Below are 17,693 nucleotides of genomic sequence, written 5' to 3'. Positions count from 1 at the left end.
GAGTTGTCCCCTCCCCTGCGGGCGGTGAGGTTAGGGGCGGTGAGGTTAGAGCCGGTGCTGTGGAGACTGCGCGGTACGGATCCCGGAGCACCCTCACTGGCTGTGTGCACTGGGGCAAGTGGCTCCCACTCTGCACTCAGTTTCCTGATCTGTAAAATAGGCGTGGACAATGGCAGCTATGCTGGGGAACCGAACGATGTGAGCCCTGCCTGGCCCCTGGGGCAGGTTCAGTAAGTTGTTGCTGCTACTGAAGCTGGAGTCCTAGGTCTTTTTTCTCTGAGCCACAGGGGAAAGAGTTGGGCCCCGGCCCACTGTGGGCTGGCCCTTGTCTCTGGGCCTGTCCAGCTCCAGCTCCTTCTGACTTCCCTCTCCGAGGGCACGTGGCCTCAATCTCAGGTGGTGGAAGGATTTCAGAGCTGGTGATTCTCAGGGGCGGAAACCAGAAGGGGCTTCTCCGTCCTGGCTCCCTTTTTCCTCTTTCAGATTTGTCTTCTGGAGACTCCACCCATCCTCAGGGAAGGGCCCAGAAAGAAGATATGGCTATTGGACCGAGGGAAGCAACATCTCAAGTGAGTTCATTGACATCTTTGGTCTTAGAGACAGATTTTTTTTTTTTTTTAAATTTCTCAAACTGAAGTCCTCTGCTGCATGCAGTCTTCTGCAGGACCTGGAGCCCAAGCCCTTTCCTCCTTCAAGAGTCAATCCATCCAGGGGGAGGGTGGATTCTGTAGGGAATGTTTGCCTCCTCCCTGCCAATCCGTGTCTAGTGTTTCCCTTTTCTTTTCCTAACAGACATTTCTTTTTATTCATTAATCTTAATTCAGTGTATGGTTACTAACTTGACAGGTGAGATGCCACGTGGGGACAGAACGCGCGCGCGCGTGCGCGCACACACACACACACACATATATATATACTTGGCAGCTCCTTTCTGGACCCGCTTCATTGGCTTAACCCTGGTCTCCCTCCCTACCCTTGGTTTTTCTTTAGGATACCCCCCCTAGGCTACTCCAACTCATCACTATCGGTTTTTTCTCCCTCTTTGTGGATTATGTTCCTTATTTCTGTACTCTTGAAAAATGTTCTGGACCTGCTATTTTCATCCTTCTGTTGTTGGAAACAGGGGAGGGACCCGGTCCAGGTGAGCCAGTGCCTGAACAAGGAATAGCTGTGTTTGAGGGGACACAGCTGGAGGGAGCGCGGAGGGTGTACAGGATATCAGGAGTGGAGAGGCAGGGTCTCCGGTGGGTAGGAAGCAGGCCTTGAACCCAGGCTGCTGGGCTTGAACCCATCTCCTTGGTTACTGTTTGTGGGCCCTGGACAGATGTGCCCATTTCCTTGTCTGGACAATGGAAATAACAAGCATGCGGACCTCATGGGGCAGGTGAGAGGGTCATGCGAGTCAGTGCATGGGAAGTGTTTGGATCAGGGCTGGGCACTAGCAGACGCCCAACAAGGGGTGGTTGTGGAAGCCATATGGTGTTACTGAAGTGATGATACCACTCACACCGACAGATGGGACCTGCTGGACCATGTTCCTGGGACTTGTCCTTTCACTGATCAGCTACATTTGACAATCACAGTTAATGTTGCTGGGGTCTGCCTGAGGGTGTGGCCTTTGCTCTCACTCTCATGCCAGCACAGCAATGATTATCCCCATGTTTCACACTATCAAACTGAGGCTCAGAGACATCCAGTAACCTAAATTCAAACCCCAGTGTCTGGCCTCTGGGTCCAGGCTCAGCACTGTGCAGCCATTCCCCTGGTGCCTCTTTTGGAACCCAGGGAAGCCCCAGCCCCCATGTTCCCAGAGCTCTTCTCTGCTGTCGTGTTGTCTTGGGGCCCTTGAAACACGGTGGTGGTTGATCTTCGGGCTGGGACCGGCCAGTGCATATTTCTAAAGCTTTCCCCTCCTGTTCCCACAGAGCCACATTGCTCTCTTGCCCAGAATCTTCTCCATCCCTGCAGGGGAGTAAATGCGTGTGGCATTCTCCCTAATCTCACCTGCTCCCATGTGTCCCTACTGCATGGGCTTGCAGGTAAAGCCCAGTGATGGGCGTTTAAGACCAGAAAGAGAGTATACCAAGTGCCGGCTTAACAGAAAACTTTAATTATTGTCCTGCCTTTGACACCAATAAGGTATGTGGCCCAGGGTCTTGACTGTCCTGAACCTTCTGGTCCTTATCTCTAAAATGAGGATTGACGGGCACCTGGATGACTCAGTGTGTTAAGAGTCTGCCTTCAGCTTGGGTCATGATCCCAGAGTCCTGCTCAGTGGGAGCCTGCTTCTCTGTCTCCCTGCTGCCCCCCCCACTTGTACTCTTCCTCTCTTTCTGTCAAATAAATAAATAAAACCTTTATAATAAAATAAAGTACGGATTGAACTGGGAGATGGTATATGGTCCTGTCCACCTACACATTTTTCTTTCATTGATCAAATTATTTCATATGTTTACCTTGTCTGCCAGTTGAATTATGTTATTTTGAGGGCTAAGATTATTTCTTGCATTCCCCTCATGTGCGAGTAATTTACTTTGTTATACATGTATGACCTGCTCATGTTTAAGATTCAGAGCATCAGGGCACCTGGGTGGCTCAGTCGTTAAGCATCTGTCTTTGGCTCAGGTCATGAACCTAGGGTCCAGGGAGCGTAGGGCTCCCTGCTTGGCATGAGCCCTGCTTCTCCCTCTCCCACTTCCTCTGCTTCTGTTCCCTCTCTTATAGCCTCTCTCTGTGTCAAATAAATAAGTAAAATCTTTAAAAAAAAAAAAAAAAGAAAAGAAAAGAAATTCAGAGCTTAAAAAATATCTATAGGGGCGCCTGGGTGGCTCAGTGGGTAAGCCTCTGCCTTTGGCTCGGGTTACGATCCCAGGGTTCTGGGTCCCTGCATCGGGCTCTCTGTTCAGCAGGGAGCTTGCTTCCCCTCTCTCTCTGCCTGCCTCTCTGCGTACTTGTGATCTCTGTCTGTCAAATAAATAAAATATTAAAAAAAAAAAAAAAACTACATAAAGAAGAAAGTGAAAGCTCTCTTACCCCAGTATCTAGAGATAGTCACTGTCCCACTTTGGTATATGTCCATCAGACTCATATTCTTTTTATCTTTGTTTTTTATTTATATGTGTATTAATAGTCACATACGTACGCATTTATTTTACCATTTTAACTTTTCTCGGGTGATAAAATAAGCATGATGTACATTCACAGCTTTAACCATTTCAGGGCGTTGAACTCAGTGGCATTAAGTACCTTCACATCATTGCACAGCTGTCACTGCTACCTGTCTTCATCGTATAGATGATCTCATTCGTTTCTTAATGCCAGGAGGTAGGCATTGAGAGGCAGTTTTGCTGAGTGGTTACGAATGGAGTCTTGGGCCTCCTCCATACTGAAATTCTACCTCTATCCCCGACCAGCTGCAACACTGTGATAGGAAATACATATTTGGTTTTCACCACTGTTCCTAGCACAGAGGAAATTATGAGAGTTTTGGAACCTGAGTGATTCATAATATTGGGGTTTTGTTCTTGAAGAAACTTAAGAGTATTAAGGGTGACATGGGTGTGTGTTGCTATTCATAACAATCCATTTCAGCCAAGCCGGATTTGCCATGAATGAGATGACTTTTAGAAAATCCCTAAGGATCTGAGCTGGTTGGCAGGAGAACCTATCTGGATTAGAGGGGTTGGACCTTTGGGCCCTCTCCCCCCACAACCCAAGGACCAGTCATGCCTACACAGTGGTCAGTGATTTAATCCATTGTGCTTGTGTCATGAAGTCTTGGGAAAAAAAAACAAAACAACAGGGTTCAGAGAGCTTCTGGGTTGGTGAACACTTGTAGATGGGGAAAGTGGTGCATCCCAAAAGAGCACAGAAGCTCCATGTCCCTTCCCATATAGCCTGCCATATGCATCGCTTCCATCTGGCTGTCCCTGCATTCTCTCCTTCTGTAATTAACCAATAACCTAGTAAGTAAATGCTTTCCTGCATTGTGGTGCTTTTCCTGCATTTACCACTTTAGCAAGTTAATTAAACCCAAGGGTAGGGGTTGTAGAAACCTCCCCGACTCATAGCCAATTGGTCGGAAGCATAGGTAACAGTCTGGACTTGAAATTGGCATCTGAAGTTGGGGCGGTCCTGTGGGACTGAGCCCTTAATCTGTGGGATCCGACCATCTCTCCAGGTCAGTGACATGAGAATTGAGGTCAATTGTAGGACACCTAGCTGGTGTCACACAGCCACTTGGTATGTGAAAACCCCACATGTCTGGGGTCAGAAGTAAAGGAGTATTGTAGTATAGACTGGAGACACACAGGGCCTCCTATATATAGGGTCTCTGGTACACCATCTGTTTGACTTGGACTGATTTCTCTTTGTTTCTTCTTGTGTAAATTGGGGGCAGTAATAGTACCTATTTTATAGGATTGTTGTAAAGATACATATTTATAGTAACAGTAAGTAAAAACCTCTAGAAACAGTAGTTGGTCCAAAGAAAGCATTCAATAAATGATAGCTTTTTTTTTTTTATAAACATATAATATATTTTTATCCCCAGGGGTACAGGTCTGTGAATCGCCAGGTTTACACACTTCACAGCACTCACCATAGCACATACCCTCCCCAATGTCCATAACCCCACCCCCTCTCCCGATCCCCATCCCCCCAGCAACCCTCAGTTTGTTTTGTGAGATTAAGAGTCACTTAAGGTTTGTCTCCCTCCCAATCCCATCTTGTTTCATTTATTCTTCTCCTACCCTCCTAATCCCCCATATTGCACCTCCATTTCCTCATATCAGGGAGATCATATGATAGTTGCCTTTCTCCAATTGACTTATTTCACTAAGCATGATACCCTCTAGTTCCATCCACGTTGTCGCAAATGGCAAGATTTCATTTCTTTTGATGGCTGCATAGTATTCCATTATATATATATATATATATATATATATATATCACATCTTCTTTATCCATTCATCTGTTGATGAGCATCTAGGCTCTTTCCATAGTTTGGCTATTGTGGACATTGCTGCTATAAACATTCGGGTGCACATGCCCCTTTGGATCACTACGCTTGTATCTTTAGGGTAAATACCCAGTAGTGCAATTGCTGGGTTGTAGGGTAGCTCTATTTTCAACTTTTTGAGGAACCTCCATGCTGTTTTCCAGAGTGGTTGCACCAGCTTGCATTCCCACCAACAGTGTAGGAGGGTTTGCCTTTCTCCGAATCCTCACCAGCAATCCTCATTTTCTGACTTGTTAATTTTAGCCATTCTGACTGGTGTGAGGTGGTATCTCATTGTGGTTTTGATTTGTATTTCCCTGATGCCGAGTGGTGTGGAGCACTTTTTCATGTTTCTGTTGGCCATCTGGATGTCTTCTTTGCAGAAATGTCTGTTCATGTCTTCTGCCCATTTCTTGATTGGATTATTTGTTCTTTGGGTGTTGAGTTTGCTAAGTTCTTTATAGATTCTGGACACTAGCACTTTATCTGATATGTTGTTTGCAAATATCTTCTCGCATTCTGTCAGTTGTTTTTTGGTTTTAATGATAGCTATTTTTTAAAAGATTTTATTTTTATTTATTTGACAGAGTGAGAGATATCACAAGTACACAGAGAGGTAGGCAGAGTGAGGGGAGACGCAGGCTCCCCGACAAGCAGAGAGCCCAATGCAGGATTTGATCCCAGGACCTTGAGATCATCATCTGAGCCAAAGGCAGAGGCTTAACCCACTGAGTCACCCAGGCGCCCCTAAATGATAGCTATTTTAATTCCGTAAGCACACAGAGAGTGCCTTAAGCTAGCTAATCTAGCCTGCATCAGTGATTTTACATTGTTTTCTGTTTTCGTTGTTTTCTGATCACTAAAACCATCATAAATTCCCTTGAATTTGCATTTTTGTGCACTCTTTGTTATGATACAAATATAGTAACTGATAAAGTAAAAGATGCACTTTTTTAAAAAAAGATTTTATTATTTATTTGACAGAGCGAAAGATCACAAGTAGGCAGAGCAGCAGGCAGGGGTCGGGGGCAGGCTCCCTGCTGAGCAGAGAGCCCGATGCAGGGTTCCATCCCAGGACCCTGAGATCATGACCTGAGCTGAGGGCAGAGGCTTAACCCACTGAGCCACCCAGGCACCCCAAAATATGCACATTTTAAAGCTTTAAATATGTATTGTCAAATTGTCATCAGAAAGATTTTTCTAATTAACACACCTACCAATGGTTTTTTTAATTCTAATAATACTCTTACCAATGGTCTTAATTCCTGCCCACATCTCCTTATGGTAGTTAATACAAGTTCTGGGTAAGACTTCATGCTGTTTAGTTGTCACTGGCCGATGTCCACTAAACAAATGACCTGAAACCTTCAGAAACGAGAATAACACCCAAAGCCTTTCATGGCAGCCCATCCTCTCCAGCAACTGCCACCACTTTTACCCTGTGCGATGGGAGGTCCTGGGTGAGCTGGGATGGCTTGTCATTACAGGTGTCGGTGACCTTCGAGGATGTGGCTGTGCTCTTTACACGGGATGAGTGGAGGAAGCTGTGTCCTTCTCAGAGAAACGTGTACCAGGAAGTGATGCTGGAGAACTACAGTAACCTGGTCTCACTGGGTAAGGGAATTTTCCCTGTAGATGAAAAAGTCAGACAGTACCATAAGTCAGCACCTGCTTCCCTGCATAAAAGCTGTGGGGCATCAGGAACTTTCAGCTGAATTTGGCCTTGGGATTATGCACATTGTAAATAAATAAGTATTTGAAGCTTCTTTCCCCCTATAGGCATGGATTTGTCCCACACATCGACAGTTGGCATACTTGTGTGTTGGAAATTCCCTCATAGTTCAGGCAACATTTTCTAGCACTGATTTTCTGTGATTTGTTTGCTCAGCTCACAGCAGAAAGCATCCCTCAACCTTCTTCATTACCCTGCTGCCAGCCTTTCCCAATTCTCCCTTCCAGCCTGATGAATGTGTATAATCCATCTTTGAAAGAGGGTCAGATGGTGCTTTCTCATTTTAAACAGGGCATGGGTACCTGTTTACAAATATTTAGTCTGTAAATGTAACATGTTCCCTCTAACGTGGAAAGCCGTGGGTACTCTAGTAACCAGAGCTGCCTGTGTATCCGGCATCTCTAACCTGCAGCTACTTCCCACACGGCCACGCCCTACAGGCCCCTTGCCTTTCCCCTCACACACTCCCTCACGTCGCGGGGGCACGGCTGGAACACCCCAGTGGAGCTCTTTGTACCATCCCATGCGTTTTCCACTCAGATCCATGATGCGTCTTTGAGTCAAAAGAAAACCAAGTCTTATCTTTCTCTTTTCTTTTTCTTGTCTCTGAGCAGGACTCCTGTTTTCCAAACCAAGAGTGATCTCCCTGTTGCAGCAAGGAGAAGATCCCTGGAAGGTAGAGAAAGAAAGTCCTGGAGGCCCCTCTCTAGGTGAGTGGGTGGGACCGAGCGGCGGGGGGTGGGTGCGGGCAACAGTCTGGGGGGGTAAGTGGACAGTGTGGCTCGGAGATGTCGGTCAGGAAGGTTTCTCTGGGGCCTCTGTCCCCCACAAGCGGCAGAGGGGGGATGCTTAGGCCCCAGACATGAGCTTCCTCTTACTCTCTTACTTCCTCTTACTTCCTCTTACTTCACTTACCAAATGAATCTCTGGGGAGCTCTTCTTATTCGTTCCGTTTTCACAGGATCGCTGCACCTCGGGGATTCAGTCAGTGAATAGTGTATTTAAGGAATGGCAGAGAATCCATCTGACCAAGGCTCGCTATAGGAGAGAAAGAGCCGAGGAAGGAAAGGGTGTCTGAAAGCTAGCAAAGCCGCATTACACTGGGCTTTGACAAGAGTCTTCTGCATGGGACCATCCCATGGAAATGAAGGATTTTCAGCAGAAGACTGGAGTTCTGGGTATTTTAGAAAAATTGGCTTAAATGTGAAAGAGTGTTAATGTCCTCTGGAGCAAGCCCCTATTCTGGCATTGAGGGCCACTGTCAGAGACAAGAGCAGCTGGTGTGGACAGAACTGGCAGGGGCCGGGGGGCAGCTACTAATGTGTCACTGTTGATGCTGAAGAGTGATGACGTGGCTATGTGTGTATTTGTAACGGGTGCAGAAGTGCAGACAGAGGCTGGGGGGACACACCTGAGCTGGTGCCAGGAGCTCCACATGGAATGGGATTGAGAAGGGGCAGGACGAAGGAGGGCTTTAGTAGTATGTAATCTTAACATTTCGTAGAGAATAGATTGATGAAATCCTTATGTAATTTGAGTTTAATAAGAATGGTCACTTTGGAGCATGGTGGGGGGTAGATTGAAAGTGAGGGAAAAGCTAATGGGGAATCTTCCCGGAGACACTTGCAGTAGGGTAGGCGAGATGTTTCTAGGGTGGGACAAAGGCACGGGCACTGGGGTCCGGTGGGAGGAAGAGGGGGTCCCCTTGTTAAGGGTGTAGGGCGAGTTTGCTGTGGGATGGGTCTCACTGGGGAGCGATAGGAATGCTCGGGGAGAGATGCTGGTCGACAGCTGTATAAGGTCTCTGGTAGCTCGGAAGGGAGGTCAGGGAGCCCTCGGCACAAAGGTGGCATCTGACACCTTGAGCTAACCAGGTGAGGGCACAGAGCAGAGGACAGAATCCCAGGAAACCTCACCATTTACAAGGTGGGTTAGGAAAGAATGACCCCATACAATGGCTGCAGAGTGTGTGAGGGTGCGCAGCGGAAGGGGTGGTGTGGGCAGAGGCTTCCTGAGGATGTGGAGCTGGGTCCAGCCACAGCAAAGGGCTGCCTGAGTCCAGAGAAAGGAAGCCAGTGGGTGCCGCCGGGAGCCAGGAGAGTGCCGCAGGGACCAGATCCCACCCAGTGGGAGGAGCCTGGACACAGGATCTGGTCTGTGTCTGAGAGCCAGGCCAGGTGCCTGGGGACTGGGAAGTAGTCTGACCAGGGCCCCAGGTGTACACTGTTGAGAGCAGCCTGCAGGCCAAGGGGGGCCTGTTGACGTGGAAGTGAGGGCTCCTCCCCAATGTTGTCAGGTCCAGATGCATAAGTGATGGCTTCTCAATCCGTGAGCTCCGCAGAGGAGCTGCAGGCTGGGCACTCTCCCTCCCCAAGCCCCCAGGCCAAGGGAGCCTTCTTCCCACCATACTCTGAGGTTTCTGCTGTGGGAACCACCCATGTCTGTATGTCTGTCTATCTTACTCTGGTTTGGGAGAAAACATGAGGTTTGGGAAGTGGGTAGAGGCTGCCATCAAGTGCCCACAGCAGGCAGGAGTCCGTAAATCAGCCGAGGGTCAGCAGGGTGGCGTCTGGGCCAAGTCTGTCAGGAAAGATCTGAGGAAGAGAAGGAAGGCTCTATCCCTTTCCCCGTGCCTCGGGAGCCTCCCATCAGGAATGCATCTCTCCAAGTGAAGCGAGTCAGGGGAGTAGAAAATGTGTCCGGAGTTCCAGAGTCCAGAGCTGTGCCAAGAGGCACTGTGGCCCCCAGGCAACGGGGCTGCAGTCCTCAGCAGCCTCCTCCTCGGCATGAGGGACATGTCCCTGAGGGTGGACCACGGGTGGGCTTTGAGAGGAAGCAAGGACAGCACAGCCAAGCAGTATGTGCACGTCCCTGGACAGGATGCACCTCCTCTCCTTCCGCAGAGATGGCAGTCACCCCGGGGTGCCCCAGTAGTACCTGTGTGTCTGTCTGTCCAGCACCTCTGGTGGGTCTCCATCTGCCCGGACTAATGGGGCCTTGGAACGGCTTCCCTCCGGAGTGCAGGTCACTTCCCCGTGAGCGCAGGTGAAGGATGGGGTGTTCTGGAAATAGCTCAGGTAGTTAACTCTGGACCAGACCTGAAACCTGCCCCTCCCATAGCCGGTGACAGAAAAGCCTGTGCTTTTCAGGCACGGACTCATAGCACCTCTAGCAGCCTCTGAGTTTCCTTTTTTTTTTTTTTTTTTCTTTTTAAATTTCAAAACTATTCGCAAATAGGAAAAACAGAAAAACAAAGGGTCATGGGGGCATGTTTGAAGTGAGAGGTGGAAGACGCTGGCAGGAGGGGCATGTGTCTCCTCTGAGTCTCTTGCTGAGAAGGGAGCACACCTGCGGGGGTTGCTTTGCCGGAGGAGTTGTAATGAGGCCATTAAACCAGCCGCTACATCATGAGTTAGCTCTATGCCCGAATGAGGAAATAGTCCTGAAATCTAAAATTTAAAAATGTGGGGATGATCTGGATAAACCATTATCTTCCAGTGAAAATGTGCTTTTCTTTCCTGTCATTTTCTCCTCCTTTGTCATCTCAACACAAGAAGCCTGGTGGGGGGACTGAACCCCTGCTGCGTGGTCAGCGGAGGGGTCCCTGGGGGCTGCCCCACACAGAGGGCGGGGCCTCTTTTTCTAACTTGCACAAAGGTGCTGCCCTTAGCAGCCCAGCAGCCCAGCAGGCAGGGGTTTAAAGAAGGAATCTCTGAGGAGGTGAAAGCGGAGAGCAGGTACTCATAGGTGCCTCTACTGTGTTTGGTCAGTCTTGTCCTTGTCCCCTGCCCCCTCTCCCCAGCAGTACCTTTGCTGGCCCTGCACCTCCCTCCTGCCACCAACCTGTTCCCATAGCTGCAAGAATGCTCTATTAAAAGGTAAATCTGGGGCGCCTGGGTGGCTCAGTCAGTTAAACATCTGCCTTTGGTTCAGGTCATGATCCCAGGGTCCTGGGATCAAGTCCAGCATCGGGCTCCCTGCTCAGTGGGGAGCCTGCTTCTCTCTCTGCCTGCCACTCCCCAGCTTGTGCTTTCTCTCTCTCTCACAAATAAGTAAGTCTTTAAAAAAAAAGAGGTTTATCAGGTCATCTCACTCCCCTACACAGGGAGCTCTGTATGATTGCTCCCCAAGCACAGGGAGCACAATCTGGAGTCCCCAGCGTAGCCTCCAGAGCCTCCGTGGTCTGGCCCTGTCTCCCTCTTCACCTTTACCTCCTTCTGCTCGTCCCTTCATTCAAGGACTCTAATCACTCTAATCCAGCAGGCCAGCCTGACTCCTACCTCATGGCCCCCACACTTGCTTTTCCCTCCCTGATTATTCTTCCTGACACCCATGAGCCTGTGTGACCCTTCCTTGAGTAGCCCAGGTTTCTGCTCAGATGGTACTTTCTCAAAAAGATTCAGCTCATCCAAAACATGGCCCTCCATCTTCCACATTCTCTGTCCCCTCCCCCTGCTTTATTTTCCCTCAGGATGCTTGTCCCTGCATGATCGTATATATATTCATTCATTATCTCTCTCATCTCTGGGTTATCTGATGTGTTCCCATTTCCCCAGTATCTAAAACAGTACCTGGTCAGAGTAGACTTTTAGTGAATGAGGGCATGAATGGCTTGGCTAGTTTGGTGGTGATGGAGATGGAAAGAAGTGAACTGTCTCGGAGATACTCGGGAGATAAGAAAAGCTGGGCTTGGAGATGGATTTAATATGAAGATAAAGGAGGTGCGTTATCAAAGGGGCTTGGTTTGTGGTTCTGGGTTGGACAGTGATCTCATTCATTTAGATATTGACACCACAAGGAGGTCAGATTTGGGAGTTGGTAGAAATTGGGTTTTGGGTGAATTAAGTTGACCCACTTATCCCAGGGGAGAGGTCAAGTCTCTGGTTAGATTTGGAGTCTTTCCCCTCAAAATACAGACTGGGTGCGAAATGTGAATTTGGGAGACCCTGGTCAATCCAGAGTCGTGGGTGAGTTTGAGTTAGCCCGTAGAGTGGATCCAAAATACCATAAGAACAAGAAAAAGCCTAGGGCTCGATCTCGAGGAACTCTGGCATCTTATGGCCAGGTAGAGAGAAATGGGCCCACAGGGAAGAGAAGTGGGTGTCCTGCAGAAGGAAAAATTAGGAGGCATTGAAGTCAAGGCTTATAATGGGCATAGGAGCAGTAGAGGCGGAGAGAACAGAGGAGTTTTTGACTCATTTAGATGCAGAATAAACAAGTCTTAGAAATTGATTAGCTGAGGGCTGAGGGAGAGGTATTTAGGACGCCTCTTAAAGTTTTGATTCAGAACTCGTGCTATTCTAGAGACAAGGGTTTGGTTATACGGGTTGGAAGGAGTGATCACAAATTCAGTTATGTTTACGCGTGTTGAATCTGAGGAGTTGTCAAGACATCTAAGCTGCTATTTTGAATGGGCTGGTGTGGAGAGAAGTGTTGCCCCACATGTATGTTTGGAATCAAAGCTGGCCTATGGGAAGAGTACAGAGCAAAGGAATTGGGGTCCAAGGACTAAACCCTGAGGGATCCCCCACCCCCAAGATTGAAGGTCACACAGAGGAACATGAGTGCACAGAGGAGGCTGAGGCTGGTGGGAAGGGAGAGGAATGTGGAACAAAGCAGGGGGTCACTGGACCCTAGGAAAAGGGCCGCTCAAGGCAAATGAGGAGTCACTGTGAGATGCTGCCAACGGGTTGGTTCGGTGGGAACCGCAGAGCATTTTGTCTCCACCACCTGGAGGTCATGGCTGCCTTAGCGAGGGTGGCTGACGACAGGAGCCCGAGGGGGTCTGAGGGGGTGCTGAGCAGGAGGAGGGGAACAGGTGTGAGATACTGAGCAAGAGCGGACGTGGAGAAGGAGTAGCTCTTCTGTGCACATACAAACATTTCTGTATATCCTCTCGTTTTCCCTTGGCCGCTCCAACTGCACAGCACACATCATTTCGCCCCTGTCACCTGGTGTCTATTGAAACTCTCCATGGCTGCCTATGGAGCGCTCCCTCTCTCAGGGGAGGAGCTGGGAATGACCTGTTGTATGCGCAGCTTTGGATCCTGTTAGCCCTGCAGGCCTACTTCAGCCTGCATTTTAGAAAATGGTAGGGTTGCTGATTCGCAGGACACTGATTTAAAGCTGTACCTGTTAGCAAGACTTGGTAGGGGAAGGAACAAGGAGGGTGTTGGGCAGAAAGTAAAACACTCTTCTTTCCTTTCGAATAAATATTAAAGACACTGGGGCACCTGGGTGGCTCAGTTGGTCAAGTGTCTGCCTTTGGCTCAGGTCATGATCCCGGGGTTCTGGGATTGGTCACCTCACTTATCGGGGAGTCTGGTTCTCCCTTTCTTTCTGCCCCTACCCCCAGCTCATGCTCTCACTCATGTGCTGTCTCTCAAATAAATAAATTTTTAAAAATCTTTAAAAATCATAAAGACATGAGTGCATGCAAAATGATCCAAGGAGGGTGTACAGAGTGGAGGGGGAAATTCCAGATTTTAAAGAGGGAAAAGAAAAAGCTATTGAGGAAGGAGACTGAGAAGTAAACCTGGTAGGAAAGAGAAAGCAGAAAACAGCATGTGGACCAAGCAGAGAAAATTGGTACACAGGAGAGGAAGGGAACATCCGACAGGAATCTCCACCACAGTGAGATGCAGGGGAGCCCTTTAAATGATTCTTTCCAGCGGAGGAGGAAATGCCACACACAGGCATTCCCCTGGCAAAAGGTAGTAGTTGATATGTTGCATCCTCTCCCAATGACTGAGTTCAGTTCTGTTTTATCACTCTGTCATGCTAGCCCTTTTTTACCTTTTTATATTTATGTCCATCTCATTTATCCTCAACTCTTTTCCACACTGCTGGATAATCTCTTTTGCTCGATGCATGAGCAGGGCTGCCATTCCCGGCTTGCACGTTTTGGCTTCATGCCTACCTGCAGCACCTCTAGATTAGCTCCATAACTCGTTCCTCTTTGAACTGCCCCGACTGTAATCACCCATATGGTGATCTCCCATCACTCATGTAATGTCGGGTCCTGGAAGGCAGCCTCGGGTGTTTCAGTCGTGTGTGTGTGTGTGCCTGTGTGTGTGTGAGAGAGAGAAAGAAATAAGGAATTGAAACTTATTTGACATTGTTCAAATTTGGAGTATATAAGTAATTAAGGAAAATTAACAAAACATTTTGTGTCTAATTCAGGTGATGTCAAGAGGATCTGTGAATAGGGCATGCTAAAATCTGCTTGCAAAGAACACTTAAGGTAGAAAAGGAAAATCTAATATATTTAGATGTAGGTAGGAATGTAATTATATAATACAAAGGTATGTAACATGTATTTTATTTTATTTTAAGATTTTATTTATTTATTTGACAGAAATCACAAGTAGGCAGAGAGGCAGGCATAGAGAGAGGGGAAGGGAAGCAGGCTCCCTGCTGAGCCAAGAGCCCGATTTGGGGCTTGATCCTAGGACCCTGAGACCATGACCTGAGCCAAAAGCAGAGGCTTAACCCACTGAGCCACCCAGGTGCCCCGTAATGCGTATTTTAAATATTGTGATTAAGTGCTATAATAAGGGGAATGGACTGTAGAAACTCAGACTCAAGAAAGGACTCCATTTGAATTGAATCTGAAGGATACAAATAATTGGGCATGAGGGAAGGTAGGGAAGACTTTACAGATTAGGAAGATTACACACAATGAAGAGAAATATCATGAAAATAATTTCAGAGTCCAGGATGGCTTTGGACTGATCCCACACTGCCTCTCCCAATTCATGATCCCCTGGTTGCTCTGACACTCACCTTCTTTAAATGGGCTTGTTCTAATCTTTTCTCCACCCTAGTACTTCAGTTCCCGTTGATTCTTTTTCTCTCTTGCTTAAATCTTTTATGTTTTCCTCTTACAGCTGGCCAGATAAAAACCCTATTTAAATAACATCAATACTTAGGATGCCTGGGTGGCTCAGTTGGTTATTAAGGTTCTGGCTTCAGCCCAGGACATGATCCCAGGGTCCTGGGATCGAGTACCACATTGGGTGCCCTGCTTCTCCCTCTGCCTGCCACTCTCCATGCTTGTGCGTGCATGCTCTCACTCTTTCTCTTTCTCTCTCTCTCTGATAAATAAATAAATGGTATCAATACTTACTTATTCTCTACGTTTAGTCTATGTAGCTAAATACCGTATCACATGAAACAGCTTTAGTGTTTTTCCCCCTCCAGGATGGAAGAGCGGTCACAAAACCACGAAGTCAACTCAGACACAAGATTCTTCTTTTCAGGAGCTAATAATGAGAAGATCCAGAAGAAATGGACCCTGGGACTTTAAATCAGAAAAACCCTGCATTTATGAAGAGAGATTAGATAAAAAGCAGGAGAAAAAAGAAAGTATTCAGGCGGTTGCAGGCAGCCACAAAAAAATCCTCATTGTAGAAAGAAGCCATAGAAATAATGATTTTGGCCAAAACTTCAGCCCAAAGTCAGTCCTTGTTAGGCAGCAGATGGTTCCTAGAGAAAAAACACCACCAAAATGTGAAATACAAGGAAACAGCTTCAAACAGAATCCATATTTGCTTAATCAACCAAAAATCAACACCACAGAGAAACGCTATAAATGTAGCATATGCGAAAAAACCTTCATTAACACTTCATCCCTTCGCAAACATGAGAAAAACCATAGTGGAGAGAAATTATTTAAATGCAAAGAATGTTCAAAAGCCTTTAACCAAAGTTCAGCTCTCATTCAGCATCAAATAACTCATACTGGAGAGAAGCCCTATGTATGTAAAGAATGTGGGAAAGCCTTCACTCTGAGTACATCCCTTTACAAACACCTAAGAACCCACACTGTGGAGAAATCCTATAGATGTAAAGAATGTGGTAAATCCTTCAGCAGAAGGTCTGGACTTTTTATACATCAAAAAATCCACGCTGGAGAAAATCCCCATAGATACAATCCAGGTAGGAAGGCAGCCAGCACATCCCTTCCTGGATGTCAGAGAATTCACCTCAGAAAGAAATCCTATTTATGTAATGAATGCGGCAACACCTTTAAGTCGAGCTCATCCCTTCGTTATCATCAGAGGATTCACACGGGAGAGAAACCTTTTAAGTGCAGTGAATGTGGGAGAGCCTTCAGTCAGAGCGCGTCTCTTATCCAGCATGAAAGAATTCACACTGGAGAAAAGCCCTATCGATGTAACGAATGTGGAAAAGGTTTTACTTCTATTTCACGACTTAACAGACACCGGATAATTCATACCGGTGAGAAGTTTTATAACTGTAATGAGTGTGGTAAAGCCTTAAGTTCCCACTCGACACTTATCATTCATGAAAGAATTCACACTGGCGAGAAACCGTGTAAATGCAAAGTGTGTGGGAAAGCCTTCCGACAGAGTTCAGCTCTCATTCAGCATCAGAGGATGCATACCGGAGAAAGACCCTACAAATGCAATGAGTGTGGGAAAACATTCAGGTGTAACTCATCCCTTAGCAACCATCAGAGAATCCACACAGGAGAGAAACCATACCGATGTGAGGAATGTGGGATCTCTTTCGGCCAAAGTTCTGCTCTTATTCAGCATCGGAGAATTCATACTGGAGAGAAGCCCTTTAAATGTAACACGTGTGGGAAAACTTTCAGACAGAGCTCATCACGTATCGCCCATCAGAGAATTCATACTGGAGAGAAACCCTATGAATGTACTACCTGTGGGAAACTTTTCAACCACAGGTCATCTCTTACTAATCATTATAAAATTCATATCGAAGAGAACCCCTAGGAAGTAGATATGCATGTGTGAAAGCCTTAAACCAAAGCTCATCAAAATACACAAGAGTGATATCACAAAAGTAATGGATAGGAAAAACCTTTCCATAATGTAGGCCTCACCAGATACCAGATTCCAAGGATAAGCCTTGACTACATAATAGGTAACGAGGAAAGTAGAAAATGTTCATCCCTGCCAGGCACTCTTGAAAATAACCCAAAATGAAAAATTCGCAACTGGAGACATGGACTTTGGGCATTTGTAAAATAATTCTCTTTCTATGGCAGTGTACATGAGATACCATATGTGGTTGTCATAAACATCTGGATGAGGGGAGGTGTACACTGGATTTCTCATTAAAAAAAAACTTCTAAGTTGGTAATACATTTTTTTACAACAAACATTTAATAGCATATAAAAGATGTGATTGAATTATACACTTTCAGAAAAAAGGACCAAATAAAAGATTTTTTTTAAAAAGAGCTGCAAACTACCTCTCCATTTCTGGGGTTTGTCCTTTTCCTGACCTGATGTCAACTCTGTGCATGGATCTCATTTAAAAATAGAAATAAAAGTCTGTTCTCTTCATCCTGTGTTCTTCTAGTAATTGCTGTCGATTGGTAATTTTCTAACCAGTTGTTAGTGCTGTTCTCGAAATTTCTTTATTTGGCCATGAGGTCATTTATGAAAAAGTTATACCATGAGCTGTCGTCCTAGGTACATTAAATGGAAAAATAGGCAATTATTTCAAGTTTAAAGCAATTAAATATTTATAAATTCACTGTTAGGGTCTGTAATCAAAGAAGTGAGACTGATACAAAATGAAGGTCAAGCAAAGCTTTATTTCGCACCATGCATTGAGAATCAAACCTACCGGTTGGGGCTGTCTCTTATAAAGAGGCGACCCCTCCCAGCCTCACAGACTAACTTTTATAGAGGTAGTTGAGTCTGGCTATACACAGGTGGCCAATGAGATTGCAATACACAGAGAAAACTGCACAGTCCTGCTAGGTCTGCAACACACAGAGAAAACTGCACAGTCATGCTAGGTTACACACGGTGGCCAATTGAATTTCAATTTACCCTAGTAGATACATGTGCACCCCACTGATTGGATGTCTTCACCTAGCCTGACCTGCCCTTGTATCTAGGTTTTGCAAGTAAGTTCCTCTGTGCAGGGCAGCGTCAATTTAAGTTCACTGCATAACCACAA

The 17,693-nt window shown here is 46.6% G+C and overlaps 1 protein-coding gene across 1 annotated transcript; it reads left to right on the top strand.

Moving 5' to 3' along the window:
• The first annotated feature begins 489 nt into the window (after positions 1–489).
• On the top strand, positions 490–17,068 carry ZNF354A (zinc finger protein 354A). The gene is made up of 4 exons (XM_004759028.3): positions 490–569; positions 6,487–6,613; positions 7,346–7,441; positions 14,934–17,068. The coding sequence occupies exons 1-4, from the start codon at positions 537–539 to the stop codon at positions 16,490–16,492; spliced, it is 1,815 nt and encodes a 604-aa protein (XP_004759085.3). The 5' UTR covers positions 490–536; the 3' UTR covers positions 16,493–17,068.
• Positions 17,069–17,693: the final 625 nt, after the last annotated feature.

Source organism: Mustela putorius, unplaced genomic scaffold (assembly GCF_011764305.1).
Source record: "Mustela putorius furo isolate JIRA1106 unplaced genomic scaffold, ASM1176430v1.1 tig00003923_pilon_pilon_pilon, whole genome shotgun sequence".
Taxonomy (NCBI): Eukaryota; Metazoa; Chordata; class Mammalia; order Carnivora; family Mustelidae; genus Mustela; species Mustela putorius.
Note: the sequence above shows the minus strand (reverse complement) of the source record. Positions and strands in the feature narration are given on the sequence as shown.

What these genes read in the sequence shown, in the direction of transcription:
- ZNF354A (XM_004759028.3), top strand. Translation starts at nt 537, where the DNA reads ATGGCTATTGGACCGAGGGAAGCAACATCTCAA. An exon ending in CGAGGGAAGCAACATCTCAA is followed by an intron (nt 570 to 6,486) that starts GTGAGTTCATTG and finishes TTGTCATTACAG; the next exon opens with GTGTCGGTGACCTTCGAGGA. An exon ending in CAGTAACCTGGTCTCACTGG is followed by an intron (nt 6,614 to 7,345) that starts GTAAGGGAATTT and finishes GTCTCTGAGCAG; the next exon opens with GACTCCTGTTTTCCAAACCA.